General features: G+C 36.9%; 1 protein-coding gene and 1 non-coding gene across 11 annotated transcripts in view; one reads left to right on the top strand and one right to left on the bottom strand.

Annotated features, from left to right (window-relative positions):
- TASOR2 (transcription activation suppressor family member 2) overlaps positions 1-14,457 on the top strand; it is a 74,007-nt gene that overhangs the window by 23,782 nt on the left and 35,768 nt on the right. For 2 of the 10 annotated variants that reach the window (XM_012741224.3, XM_075997664.1), the window contains 9 exons: positions 2,192-2,337; positions 2,713-2,808; positions 4,516-4,588; positions 8,122-8,213; positions 10,545-10,682; positions 10,795-10,919; positions 11,004-11,023; positions 11,136-11,235; positions 14,142-14,242. In XM_012741224.3, coding sequence (XP_012596678.1) covers positions 2,192-2,337; positions 2,713-2,808; positions 4,516-4,588; positions 8,122-8,213; positions 10,545-10,682; positions 10,795-10,919; positions 11,004-11,023; positions 11,136-11,235; positions 14,142-14,242 — 891 coding nt within the window. Of the gene's footprint in view, positions 1-2,191; positions 2,809-4,515; positions 4,589-8,121; positions 8,214-10,544; positions 10,683-10,794; positions 10,924-11,003; positions 11,024-11,135; positions 11,236-14,141; positions 14,243-14,457 lie in introns of those variants that run through there. The other 8 variants (XM_012741231.3, XM_075997669.1, XM_075997666.1 and 5 more) reach the window with 7 other exon arrangements.
- Positions 2,524-2,585, bottom strand: LOC142864688 (U7 small nuclear RNA). The gene has a single exon (XR_012915038.1). It is a non-coding gene; the product is annotated as a U7 small nuclear RNA (small nuclear RNA).

Here is a 14,457-nt window from a genome sequence, read left to right as displayed (position 1 = left end):
CTAAAGGGGAAGCATTTGTAACTGTAAATAGTTTTAGAAATAGAAATATATAAGCACAGAATAATTTATTTGCTACTTGTTCTTCTTTGTTTTAAATCATTAGCTTTCTTTGTAGCTTTACTGGGAACAGTATTCCCCATGCCAATATTAATAAATGTTCTCTGAGCACACATATTTAGGAGACACTGTGTTAGTGTTTTTATTGCACCATCTCTCAGTTTTCAGCTTATTCTTGTGCATTATGATGCTCAAAAATGGGGGTGTATGTAGTATTCAGTACTTCCCAAATTTAAAATCTGTGCATACCCATTAATGTCTTGTAGAATTTAGAGAAGTTGATAATCAGAGTGATCCAGAGTTCCTTTTTTTAAACTTTTATTTCTTTCACTTTAAACAATGTTTCTCAAATATTGAGCCTCAAAGTACATTGAGTTAGATTTTTGAAAATTATCTCGCTTTTCAAAAATACTAAATGCAAAGTTTCCAAAATTAGTTTCCTACAGGATTCTTGATTTGTGTTTGGGCTAGTAGGATAGGTTATTTGTAAGATGACTTTGAAGATGCACAGGATTCCCAGTTTGTTTTGAGTAATGCAGCTAATAAGGCTGTAATTTTAACTATTGTCACTGGTGTTTTGCTATGTGACTCTATTCAGATATCCATGTTTTATGGCACTGGTACACTGACAGTGAAAGAGAAAGCGAAACTGACAAAAGTGATAGTGAGACTTAGAAGAAACATGTAGATGAGGTGCACCAGCTTCAGAATAGGCTTTCACATTTCATCCTTTTCTCTTTCCTATTCTATTCACAATATTTCATTCTGATACTAGGAAGTTTGTTGAAGGATTTTTAAAATACCTTGATAATGGAAGTATTAGGACAGTTTAGTCCAAATTAAGTTTACTGAAATGTTTTCTTTCCTGTGATAGTCTACTTTTTCTATATCTGTTATTCATAAGTTAATTAAAAAGCTTTTTGCTCTTTAACTTTTGAGCTTTAATGCACTGGCAGAGTTTTGGTAAAAGTAGGAAGCCATGTTAATGTACTTATTTATACTATATGCTGTATAAATCATTCTATTATTATTTATAAATAACAGGTTTACAAACCCCCAACCTTGATAAAGAGAATATAAAGAATACAAATAGAAGATAGTAAACCGTTCAAATGGTTAAATGTTAGGCTTGGTTCTTGCTGAAGGGAACGCTTGTAAAATCAAAAGGCACAAAGGGAAGGGTTAATCAGCAGAACTACTGGATCCAGGCAGTGCTTCTCATTCAGGGGCATAGCAGTCTCGGGGGGTAGCACCTGGGTATCACTGGAAGAAAGCACTTTCAAAAAAAATGTAATATAGGCTTATTTTGCAAAATGGAAAAAATAATTTTATAATACAACCCATAGGAAGTAAAACTCAGTAGACTCCTTGGCTGGTGAGAAAAATGCCAGAGACACAGTGATCTTGTTGTCTTTGGTGCAGGGGCACTAGTAGGCCCCTTCGAAGGAAACTAGCAGGCATTTGATGAGAAGATGGGAGGGCAAGTTTACCAGAATGTGGCATGGGTTAAAAAAAAAAAAAAAAAAAAAGTCCGGGCTCCTGTAATCCTAGCACTCTGGGAGGCTGAGGCAGGAGGATTGAGCTCAGGAGTTTGAGATCAGCCTGTGCAAGAGTGAGACCCGTCTCTAAATAGAAATTAGCCAAATAACTAAAAATAGAAAAAATTAGCCAGGCATGGTGGCACGTGTCTCAAAAAAAAAAAAAAAATCAAAGGGAGAAACACTAAAGAATGAAAAAAAAAACAAAAAACTAAAGGTCATTTAGCAATGAGAAATGTGCTAAAGGCCTAAGCAATTGCTGACCACCATTTGACACCACAGTTACCTCTGCTTTTGATCAGCTGTGGTTATGTCATGGTGGTTAGCTTTCAACCAAAGGCATGAGGGGTCTGGCAGGGCATATTTTAGCTCCTGTATTAAAAGTATTCACCTTCATTTGTAATTTATTTAGGTTATTCACATGGCAAGTCTTTTAAATTTTAGGATGGTACAGATATGGTAGCCACACACATTACAAATTTCTCAGTTGTATAGGAAGGGAATAGGTGGTGTTTTGAGTGATATTCAGCATGTCCCTCTTAACCGCATCCTTTGGCATCTTAAACAGCTGCGTTATCTTTGTTTGTGTTTTACAGTTTTTGAGACAGTGTCCTTGAGTTCAGACTCTCTCTTCCAGAGGGCAGTTTCACTCCTCCACACTTCTTACTTGGACTCTGCATCTGAGCATGGTTTTCAGTACAGTCAAGTGACTTTGGTGAAAAATGACATTTTCTTAAATGAGGTGAGGTATTTGGTACACACAGTGTGATGGTTTTATTTTAGTTTTAAAAGAAATAGACCCATCATCTTTGGTATATAAGCCTAGTACTTTTTAGGTTTCAGTTTTCAGACATGATGAAAGGTCCTTGGAAATAGTCACTTGGAAGGTAATAATTTTTTTTCTTTTTTGGATTTTTGTTCTTTTTGGGGGGGATTTCTGGTCCTTACCAGAAAACCTGCTAGACAAATTCTAAAAGAGCTGTAACACTAATATATTCTAGGGAATAGAAAAATAATACCTTTAGTCTAAACAGAAGGAATTCAGATGCATTTAAAAAATTAATTTGCAAGGCTAAATAGCATGTTTATAGTATTTGGTTTTTCTCTGTTTATACAGTACAAAGCTTTTTACCAACAAAAAAAAGCAAGTAACTATACTCAGGAAGAACTTCAAGAAACTTACGGGTTTCTTCTGTTTGAAACTGAAAGTCAGGTAAGGGAATTAGGTTGTAGAAAATTAATTTTGTGGTATTAATGTACAAAATTAATGGTATCATTAGTCTTAAACGTTAGTGCTTCAGTTCTGTAAGATGTGTCAGGTTACCAGTTCATCATTGTTTTTTGTTACTTAGTTTGGTAGCAGTATAAATGACAGTGATGAAAGCAAATCTCTTTCATGACTGGTTATCTATAGCTTTATTTTTTTAATGGAGACTCAGATCCAAGTAACCTTGGATATGAGTTCTGATATCTACAACTTTTCGTGTATTCTCTTTAATTTTATCTTAAATATGTTTGTAAATTTAGGGTGAGAGTTGGATTAATACAGGTTTCTTCAGTTCAGTAATGTCGTTTAGTGGAGTGAATGGATATTTCTCCATTCTTGATCATTACTTACATAGATATATTTTGTTTCCTGTTGAGGTTTTTCAAGTTTAAATTACATGGTTGGGGGATAAGATGAATATTGGAAGCATTCTAGGTGGTTTGAATTACTTCATTCAGTCTTTGAAGATTGAACATCCCTATTGTTGCCTGTACCTAAAGAGTATGTCTCCAAAGATATGTATGGCTTCCTAGATACAACGTAATACCAGACATCTGTCATCAAAACTTAAAATAATTTGCCTCATGCCTATAATCCTAGCACTTTGGGAGGGTGAGGCAGGAGGATTGCTTAAGGCCAGGAGTTTGAGGTTGCAGTGAGCAGTGATAACATCACTGTACTCTTAGCCCAGGAGACAGCAAGACCTTGTCTCAAAAAAAAATCTTAAAATAATTCATAGGTAATACTTTGGTTGGGTTAATGGTTTATAAAGAATAAGGGCAGGGCTGGGCGCGGTGGCTAACACCTGTAATCCTAGCACTCTGGGAGGCCCAGGTGGGAGGATTGCTTGAGCTCAGGAGTTAGAGGTTGCTGTGAGCTAGGCTAACACCATGACACCCTAGCCCAGGCAAGAGAGTGAGACTCTGTCAGAGAGAGAGAGAGAGAATAAAATAAAACATGCTATGGATTCACACCAAAAATGACATTTGAAGATAAGGCATTTTTTAATTTAGTGGTTTTAAAGCCATAATTGGAAAAGAAATATTCAAGAGAGGCTTTATCTGTGACCTTGTTTAATGTAGTTTTGCTAGTGACATTTTTGTTAGAAGTGGTAAAATTTTATGGAGACTTTGCACCATTAATCAAAATATGATTGTTGGCCGGGTGCGGTGGCTCACACCTATAATCCTAGCACTCTGGCAGGCCGAGGTGGGCGGATTGCTCGATGTCTGGAGTTCGAAACCAGCCTGAGCAAGAGTGAGACCCCATCTCTACTATAAATAGAAAGAAATTAATTGACCAGCTAAAAATATATATATATATATACAAAAATTAGCCGGGCATGGTGGCACATGCCTGTAGTCCCAGCTACTCGGGAGGCTGAGGCAGGAGGATCACTTGAGCCCAGGAGTTTGAGGTTGCTGTGAGCTAGGCTGACGCCACAGCACTCACTCTAGCCTAGACAACAAAGCGAGACTCTGTCTCAAAAATCAAACAAAAAATACGATTGTTTTACAAAAGCTTGCTTTGTGCCATGGATACATACAGTGAACAGATAGTATATTTATTTTAAAGCTTATAGATTTATAGCCTTATTTCGTTGCCTCCTCAAAGATTGATAATGATAAGCAAAGTAATATCTTGTGTTTAAAGGCAAAACTGGTATGTCAGCGTGGACTCCGTGTTGGCAGCAGTGCTATTACTACTCTTGGTGATCCAGCCAAAGGTAAGTCTGTAAGGAAAAAAAGGCATCTCCTCTTTTACAAGATGAAGTAAGGTTTAGTTAATTTCATTAGATACCTATATTAAAAGCTGGTTTCATTAATGTTAGGTCATAATCTTCTGAGTCAGACCTTTAAACACATAACTGAGCTTTGAGTCTAAAACTTAAGGTATTTTTCAGGGCCAAGAGATTAGTTTGGTCATGAGGATCTCTTCTGAAATGTCATAATGGCAGTTGGAATACAGAATAGATAGAACTGACAAAACTTGGCAACTATGGAATGTGAAGGGTAAGAGACAGGAAATAATTGAATACAAGGTTTTAAACTTAAACTATAGTGATAATAGAAAAAGACATAAAAGAAGAGAAGCAGATTGGTAGGGAAGCTGATGAGTTAATAGAAAAGTAATCTAATGGTTAAGAACATGAATTAGTGCTAAACATTTTTAAACTTCAGTTTCCTCATCTGTAAAATAGATTGCCTTCTGAAATTGTTGTGAGGATTAAATGAGACTGACTAAAGTGCTTAGACCAGAAGCTTGCACCTAGTAAGTTCTCAGTGAGTTGATAGTACTACTTGTATGAGTTAAATTTGAGAAATAATGATATTTTCGTAAGTTTCTTTAAAAAAAATAGCCTATAGGTGGTAGAAATAGTTTACCTGGACACAGTGGCTCACAACTATAGTTGTTAGAAGGCTGAGGCGGAGGATCACTTGAGCCCAGAAGCTCGAGTCCCTCCTGGGCAAAATAGATTCTGTTTCTAAAAATGAAATAAAATAAAAATAGTTGGGAAAGGGATCAGAACTGAGTTTGAGGCTGAGATGGTAGGGGTAGGGGGTGTAAGTTGAAGCTAAGACATTGTTAGTGGGATGGTATAGAAGGAGAAGATGGTGAAGAACAGAATTTTTGGATCGTTAATGATACCAGGGTGTGGGGAGGTGCAGGGGGGCAGAATGAGGAGGTGTCAAGACCAGACCCTTGGATGGAGAGTCAGAAAATAGTTTCACAAAAAGCAAAAGGATCTCAAGAGCAGGAGAGATGTTTAGCAGTGCCAGGTGCTATAGGATGTGGAGATCAGGACTGAGAAAGATGATGGGGCTTCATGGATAGATTCCTGCTGACCTTTAGGAAAAAAAGCACTGCTTTATTGAGATGTAATTCACATACCATTGAATTCATCCATTTAAAGTATACAATTCAGTGTTGTAGCGTGTTATCAGTGGTACTTCATTTCTTTTTATGGTTGAATAGTATAGTCATGTGCTGTTTAACAATGGGGCTACATTCTGAGAAATGCATTGTTAGGCGATTTTGTGTGAACATCATAGAGTGCGCTTACACAAACTTAGAGGGTATTGCCCTGGGAACCGTATCACATGTTGTTATACTGAATACTAGACTGTTGTAACACAGTGTCAAACATTTGTGTATCTAAACATGGAAAAGGTACAGTTAAAATATGATATCACAATCTTATGGGACCACCATCATGTGTAGTCTGTCGTTGACTGAAATGTTATGTGGTGCGTGACTGTGTTCTCTATTATGGTTATGCTACTTTTTTTTTTATCCATTCATCAATTCTTGGACATGTTGGGTTATTCCTACTTTTTGGCTATTGTGAATAATGCTACTATGAACATACATGTACAAGTTTTTGTGTGGACATGTGTTTTCACTTCTCCTGGGTATGTAACTAGCAATAAGATCACTGGGGCATGTGGCAACTCTATGTAAAGCAAATTTTTTTTTAACTTAATTCAACTCATCTTCTAAAGGACATTAAAGGTGACAAATTCATAACCCCAGTAACCCTACGTAAAACCTTTTTTCTTCTCCCCTATTTTTTCACTCCACCTTCTTTTCATTATTAACAATGTAAACATGTAGAAAAAGTAGAGCACAGTATAATATACCTGTTACCTAAGTTTATTTGCCTCATTTGTTTAAATTTTTTTTCTGAAGAATTTGAGAGTAAGTTACATATAATCACCTCAGCTTACATCTCAAAACAAGTTTTCCTACATTGTTACAATCACATGATTTTATTGCTGATGTTTGAGAGGCAGGCTTTAGCAGAGCTGTGGAAGTAGCCGCCAGATTGTTCCTGACAAATACACATTCTTCAGACACATGTGACGTATGCTGGGGTTGATACAGAATAGCACTACTGCCTGTATATATTTTATAGTTTTTGGCTTGAATAGAACTGGATAGTTCTGTATATAACAGTAATACTTTCTGTCATTACAGCGTTTCATGGTCTTAGAAGCTTAATGATCTTTTTAAAATGATCTTTTTAAATCTTCATGAGAACCCTGAGGTTCATGTGTTTGACCCTGGCCTACCCTTCCCACTTCAGTGATTTATTCCTAACCGGAACCCAAGCTTCTGACCACAGATTCATTGCTTTTTTCCACTACATCACAATTTTCTCACCCATTGTCTTTTATGTTTCAAAAGAGATGCCTCCATGAAGGAGGAGCTCTTGGCTTCTGTCTTTCCCTCCTCGTTTTCACTGCTGCCACCTCGAGATCCACCTCTCGTGTCTCAGCTACTGAGGTCCTTTCTACTTGGTCCTCTTGCTCCTAGTCTTTCCAGTGGGCAGTGTGCTGCTTAAAGCCTTTGGTGGTTCTCTGCTGCCTACAGAGTAAAGTTAAGCTGATTATTGAGTCACACTACGATCTTTGCTCTCCAGCTCCAACCGTCCTCCTCAGCCTCAGTCTCCACGGCTTTCTCCCCTGCTCCAACTCTGGCCTGTGCCCTAAACACTTGATGATCTTTTATGCTCCTATACTCTATACTTGTTCATTCTCTTCTCTACTTAGGATTTCATTCCTCTCTCTAAGGAACTTGTTCTTACCCTGACAAATTTAATTATTTCTATGTTCTTAGAGCTTTTTATACATACCACTTTATAGCACTTAATGATACTTGTTTCCATTTTTGTGTGCACTCAAATATAACACGTTTCACAAATATATGTTGGGCTATGGTGTGGCTACGGTAGTAAACAGAACAAATATAACCCTTGCCTTAATGGAATTTATAATCAGAATAAGCATCCTGAAGGCAGGAACTTTGTTTTATTTACCTTTGTGTCACTGCTGTCTAGCACAGAACCTGCCATGTAGCAATAAGTGTCATTAAATAAGAGAGCTTACTGATATTTTTCGTGAAGAATAACTTGAGAATCAGATTACCATAGACATCAGGGTTTAATGATTACATAGAGGAAAAAAACAGACTAATTTAGAATTTGCTAAGAATGTGATATTTTTATCTTTTTTAGTTATCGTACCCTACTGGAAAATTGGTTTTCAGACATATATTTTAAATTCTGTTTCCATACCTTTAGAATATCAGATATTAATTCTTTAAAAGATAAGCAGTATCGAAACAGATTTTTTAAATGGACATTTATTTGTCCTTTGTATAGTCTCGTTCAGTTAAAGGTAGCCTTACATGTGAATTGTGTCAGTGTAAATAGTCTTTTTAAAACTGTAAATTAATCCATATTTTATACTTTTATAGGTGTATACATTTCCAAATACTCAGACTATCTTCATCCAAGACCATGGTATCATGGGAAATCTGGCTATGTTGTAATTTTTAATCTAATTAAGGTAAAGCGTAGATGTGCTTTTATGTAATTTTCTTTTTAAAAACAAGGTTATCTGCCTATGATATTCTTTGTAGATCATTAGCTAAACATAAGTCCTTGTCAAAGACAGCTATTCAAATTCAGGGAAAACCAAACTATTTTTTTCTTTTTATTAAAAACAGAACTTTTTCATTTACTAGATCATCTATGAGCATTTTTTAAAATAAAAAACTTCAAAATATTAAAAGGAGTGTGCAGTAAAAAGTCTTCCTCTCACTGTCAGAGCTACTTTGAGAATATGAAATAACAGCGAATGGGTAGCTTGCTTATAAAATGATATGATTACACTTACAAAAGGTGAATTTAAAAAAATTTTTTGTCTGGTTTAAATTGTCAGTATAAGAAATCTTGCTTTTTTTCTCCATTAAAACATTCAGACCTTGTTCACAGCTTCTTGTGGCACCTAGAACTGATGAGCTCACAAATTCTTGAAAGTCCTAAATAGTGCTATTTATGTGAATCAGGCAGTTAGAATTTTTACACAAATAGTAGGGGAATTCTGGTTGTAGATGTTGGAGGGCTTTCTGAGGGCATTTCTGTGATCTAGTTTTGTTTAATTGTTTTTGGTTTTAGCTTTCTTACTATCTTAAGTTTTTCGGTAATAAACTCAGCATTACTGACCTTTTTTGTTTGTTTAAGAATATGGACTCTTCATATTCCAAAGTTTGTTCCCCCAAAACTGGAGGGAAAGTAACATTGCTTTGAAATGCAATCACTGCTTTTCCCCCTTAATCTTTCTTGTGCTCTGTGAAAAGTTCTGCTGCAGAAAGTATGCCTATCCATGCAGATGATAAGCACTTGATTTTTTAGTTAGATCGTGCCTCAGCCTCGGTTTCTGGCCGCTGTATACCGCTTTCTCTGGCTGGAGATTGCTATTTAGTTTTTGCCTGTATCTGTTAGTCCTCTTTACCTTATTTCACAAAATTGGGCCACAGTCAGTGCCTTGAGGTGTTTGATGAGAAGGTAGAGATTGTGATTGCTTACTGAGAAATGCTAGTCACATTCTTCGGCTGCTTAGGATTGCCCACGGTGGTCCTATAAATGAAGAGGCAGGATTTTAACAACAAAAAAATCCTTTTTAAAAGTAATTACATTCTCCTTATAAAAACTTACCTGTAGTCCCAAATCCCACTTTGATATATTTGTTAGTATATATTTTTATTTTTTCCACATATATTGATTTCCTAAGTCATATAAAAAGTTTATACTATGTACACTTACGTGCTAATTCTTCACCTCAGCATTATGTTGTGGACATTTTCTCATGTCATCGTATTATTCAAAACAGCTTTTTAAATCATTGTATAATATTTCATCATACGGTAAACTTGGCTCCCTGCCCCCCTTTTTTGAGAGCTATGTAACCCTTGATAAGAGAAATCTACAATGGGAAATACTGTGGACTGCACAGTGATCAGGGCCAGCCACCTGCTGAGCACTTGGCTAAGTATTTATTTGCCCCTTACTGATTTACTAAGCCCTGGCATGATAGAAGTATCTTAATCTATAATTTACAATTGATCATTCAGTTTGGAGACTCGTCTTTTGAAATTTTAGATTTTATTTGTCATCTTTTATGTTACAATCACCTAATAGCCATTCAATGACTATAACATAAAAGGTGGTGAGCTAGGCTAAGCATGATGGCTCATGCCTATAATCCCAGCACTTTGGGAGGCCAAGGTGGGAGTATCATTTGAGCCTAGGAGTTTGAGACCAGCCCGGGCAACATAGCAAGACCCCATCTCTTTAAAAAATTAGCCAGGCATAATGGTGCTTGTCATCCTATCTACTCAGAAGGCTGAGGTGGCTTGAGCCTAGGAGTTTGAGGCTGGAGTGAGCTATGATCACACAACTACACTCTAGCCAGGTGACAAAGCTAGACCCTGTCTCAAAAAAGGTGGGGGTGGGGGCTTTATCGTTTTTCTTTAAAGAAACAGCTCTCTTAAATTTGGGGCAACTCATGTATTCCTTTTGATATGGCGATTGAAAACTATGGATATTGCCTTAGATGCCCAACACAGTATTTTTTAATGCAATTTTAAGAGTTTGTGTATAACTGTAACTGTTGTTTGCCTTAAGACAATTGGGTTTTTTTAAAGATAATTGTGTGTGTGTGTGTGTGTGTGTGTGTGTGTTTGTTTGTTTGTTTGTTTGTGAAGCCTAGTTTTTAATACACTTACTGTTAGTTCAAACATGTCCACATCCTCATTAGGCTACTTTTAAATGAATCCTAGAGTAAAGGTTATTGCTATTTGAAGACATCTGATTAGCTTTAATATTTTTATTCTAGGGAAAAGTCAAGTTTGTATCTGAGAATTTCACAGCTAACTATACTAGGCCATCTTCTGGCTATGATTGCCACGTGGCTGCAAATACTAACAAGGTTTCTGACAAGACCAGTCATTTTCGTGCCTTTGAACTGAGTCAGGTATAGTCACCTGTGAATAAATAATCTAATGTGTTAAATGTAAGGGCTGGGTGGGGTTGAGATAAACTTGGTATATATGCATTCCTGATAATACTTATTTTTCTTCTTTCAGTATTACCTTTATGAATTCTCGGGCAGCACTGCTACTGAGCGGCCTAGACAGATCTGTCCATATGTGATTGTGGCTTTTCAATACAGGGAGCCCAAAAAGATGGCAGCACCAGCTCGTGAGAGCATGTAGGTAATCATGTGCATGCTTTGCTTTACTGTGTGTGTTTCTTATGCTTTTATAAAAGTGCTTTTCTTTCTTTTCTCTTCTAGACTTGAACTGAGTGAAAATGGTAAGAAATATTTCATTGATTTTCGATTTTTTTCATCTTTTAGTTTTGTTTTTTTTAAGGAAATGTTTCATTTATAAATAATCTGTTGCTCTCTTACTATCATTTCTTAAAGTTCTCAGATCTCCATGGAAAGGGAAATTAACTATTCAAGGCTGTATGCTATGTGATATAAGTCTATGGCCCACTTACGGTACAGTGCTCCCAACACAGCTGTAAGTATTAAATTTTGTATCCTTTACTAATGCTTGTATTAAAAGGAGTTTTTTGTTTTTAAATTCTCATTTCAAGGCCTTGATGGGTGGCACTGGTGTTAAATATGGAAATTGTGCTTGGTTTTAGATTAGAGCACATGTGGCTAGATGTTTAGAGCACAGGGCCATGATACAGGAGACCTAAATTCTAATCCATTAATGGAAAAGTGACCTCTCAAGATAAGTTAAATTATTTGCTATAAGAAGTTTGACTTTCCCTAAGAAACAGATGAGATTTGCCTAGATAGCAGATATAGCAGATTATAGCCACTTAATCCTATTGTTGAGTTTTTATTAAGATTTGCAATATCTGGTTTTCTAATTTCACATGATTCTTTTAGAAAAATATTGACTAGAGAACCTGTTACGTGTATTTACATTAAAGCAAATGACCAAGATAAGTGTTTTGTCCTGGGGAACTGTGAAGGCAGCTTATGTAGTCTTTTTGTTTGGCCTATTGTTAGTTTGTACCCCAAACTATTGCAAAATAGTCAGTTTAATTGAAATAGAGGTGAAAACTGTGCTGTCAGAATTCATTTTCTTTTTATTGGCCTTTCTAAAAATGAGGCAAGGGTCTTATTACCTATAAAATAAAGTAAGAATTCTGTGAATAAATAAGTGGGAGAGAAGGGAAAGCTCTTCCTCACTGTAGAGTACAGCTAATAAATGTGGAAAGAGTGATGAATTAGACAGCCACTGTGTTGCAGTACAATAATACCAACCACTGGGTGCTAAAAATAACAGGTGAAAGTTTGACATTTATGTATCTCACTACATTTTCCCACAGCTTGCTCATTAATCACAAAGGAAGAAAATACAGGACCGAGCGTGGTGGCTCACGCCCATAATCCTAACACTATGGGAGGCCGAGGCGGGAGGATAGCTTGAGCTCAGGAGTTCAAGACCAGCCTGAGCAAGAGTGAGACCCTGTCTCTACTAAAAATAGAAAATAAAAAAATTGGCCAGGAAACTAAAATATTAGCCGAGCAGGGTGGCACATGCTTGTAGTCCCAGCTACCCAGGAGGCTGAGGCAGGAGGATCGCTTGAGCCCAGGAGTTTGAGGTTGCTGTGAGCTAGGCTGACACCACGACACTGTAGCCCAGGCAACAGAGCGAGACTGTCTCAAAGAAAAAAAATAGAGACCTGCCAGCAGAGAAAACTAAGTGATTAAATTAATGTCACCATTAATGAAATGGGTGTCATGTGCTTCCTGATGCACAGGAAATGACATCATATCACCTCTGTCTGTGGTGTTTCTGTCAGTCTTAATCAGGAGGAAACATTAGACCTACCCAGATTAAGGAGCATTCTGCAAAATGGTCTATATTCTTCAAAATATTAAGGTCATTAAAGATAGATAAAGACTGAAAAACCCTTCTAGATTAAAGGTCACTCAAAAGGTATAACTAAGTGCATTGTGGCATCTTGCATTGGAAATTTTTTTTTGCTGTGAAGGACCGTAGTGAGGCATTTGGAAAAATTTGAATAAGATGTGGGTTAAGTCATTGTGAACTTATTAATTTTGCTAATTGCTTTGTGGTTGTATGAGAATACTTCCTTTTTATAGAAGCACCCAGAGAAGTAGTTGGGGTAAAGGGGCATCGGGTTTACATTTTACTCTCAGAAGGTTCACAGCCTGAGCAGCATAGCTGCCAAGATCATGGCTCTACAAAAAATAGAAAAATTAGCTGGACGTGGTGGTACATGCCTATAGTCCCAGCTACTTGGGAGTCTGAGGCAGGAGGATCTCTTGAGCCCAGGAGTTTGAGGTTGCTGTGAGTTGTGATGACACCACTGTACTGCCCATGTGACAGAGCAAGGACCCTGTCTCAGCAAAACAAACAACAACCAAAAAAAAAGGTTAAAAAAATAAGGTAGATTCAGCAATTGGGAATGAATAAAAAAAAAAAAAAAAAAAAAAAAAAATAAGGTAGGGGTGTGGGTGTGTGTGTGTGTGTGTGTGTGTGTGTGTGGAGAAAGAATGACAGAGTAAACACGCTATACTCTTAACATTTGGAGATTCTGGATGAAGAGTCTAAAAACATTTTCTACTACTTTTGCAATCTTTCTATAAGTCTAAAAGTATTTCAAACTAAGTTTTTAAAAAGGAAGAAGTAGCTCGGAAGTGATACAAAGATCCGTATGTGGTTCACTCTGTGGTACTGCATGGTAGGTGACCCACCATTACCTAGGGTTTTCAACTCTTACATAGCTTAACTTTTTAAAATTCTCAGTTTTTTTTTTTTTTTTTTTTTGAGACAGAGTCTCACTTTGTTGCCCAGGCTAGAGTGAGTGCCATGGCGTCAGCCTAGCTCACAGCAGCCTCAAACTCCTGGGCTCAAGTGATCCTCCTGCCTCAGCCTCCTGAGTAGCTGGGACTCAGCCTCCCGAGTAGCTGGGACTACAAGCATGCGCCACCATGCCCGGCTAATTTTTTCTATGTATATTAGTTGGCCAACTAATTTCTTTCTTTTTATAGTAGAGACAGGGTCTCGCTCTTGCTCAGGCTGGTTTTGAACTCCTGACCTCAAGTAGTCCTCCTGCCTCGGCCTCCCAGAGTGCTAGGATTACAGGTGTGAGCCACCACACCCAGCCTCTCAGTTCCTGTATACGTAATTCTTTGGCACATCTGGGTATTTTGTTTATACCAAAAATACACGTGTTTAGCAAATGAACATATTTGCAGACCATGGTCTGTGGATTGTATCTGTAAGAATGCATATTATTTAACCTGGAGTATATCAATTTAAGGGTTTTTTTGTGGTTATGATATTTTTGTTTGAGTTTATATTAGAAAACCAAAAATTATAGAACTATACATAGTTCCAGTATTTATTACACTGATCCATATTGTTTCATTTTTTAGACCACAGGAACTAGATTTTAAGTATGTAATAAAAGTGTCTTCCTTGAAAAAACGACTGCCAGAAGCTGCCTTTAGAAAACAGAATTACTTGGAACAAAAAGGTCTGTTGAAACATAATGACATACTCGAATGTCTTGTGCTTTGTTTCAGTTATTTTCTACTCTGTCTTCCAAACGCACATGCACACACCTCTCCTGTCTCATATTAAGTGATTCTTAAAAGGGTGTTTTGTGAGAAAGTTCCTTAGAGACCAATAGACACTGAAAGGCAGTTTCATTCAAGATGAAAAAGACTAGCTTTGATAGAGAATACTAAT

This window comes from Microcebus murinus, chromosome 25 (genome assembly GCF_040939455.1).
Source record: "Microcebus murinus isolate Inina chromosome 25, M.murinus_Inina_mat1.0, whole genome shotgun sequence".
Lineage (NCBI taxonomy): Eukaryota > Metazoa > Chordata > Mammalia > Primates > Cheirogaleidae > Microcebus > Microcebus murinus.
This window is presented reverse-complemented; position numbering and strand designations above follow the sequence as displayed.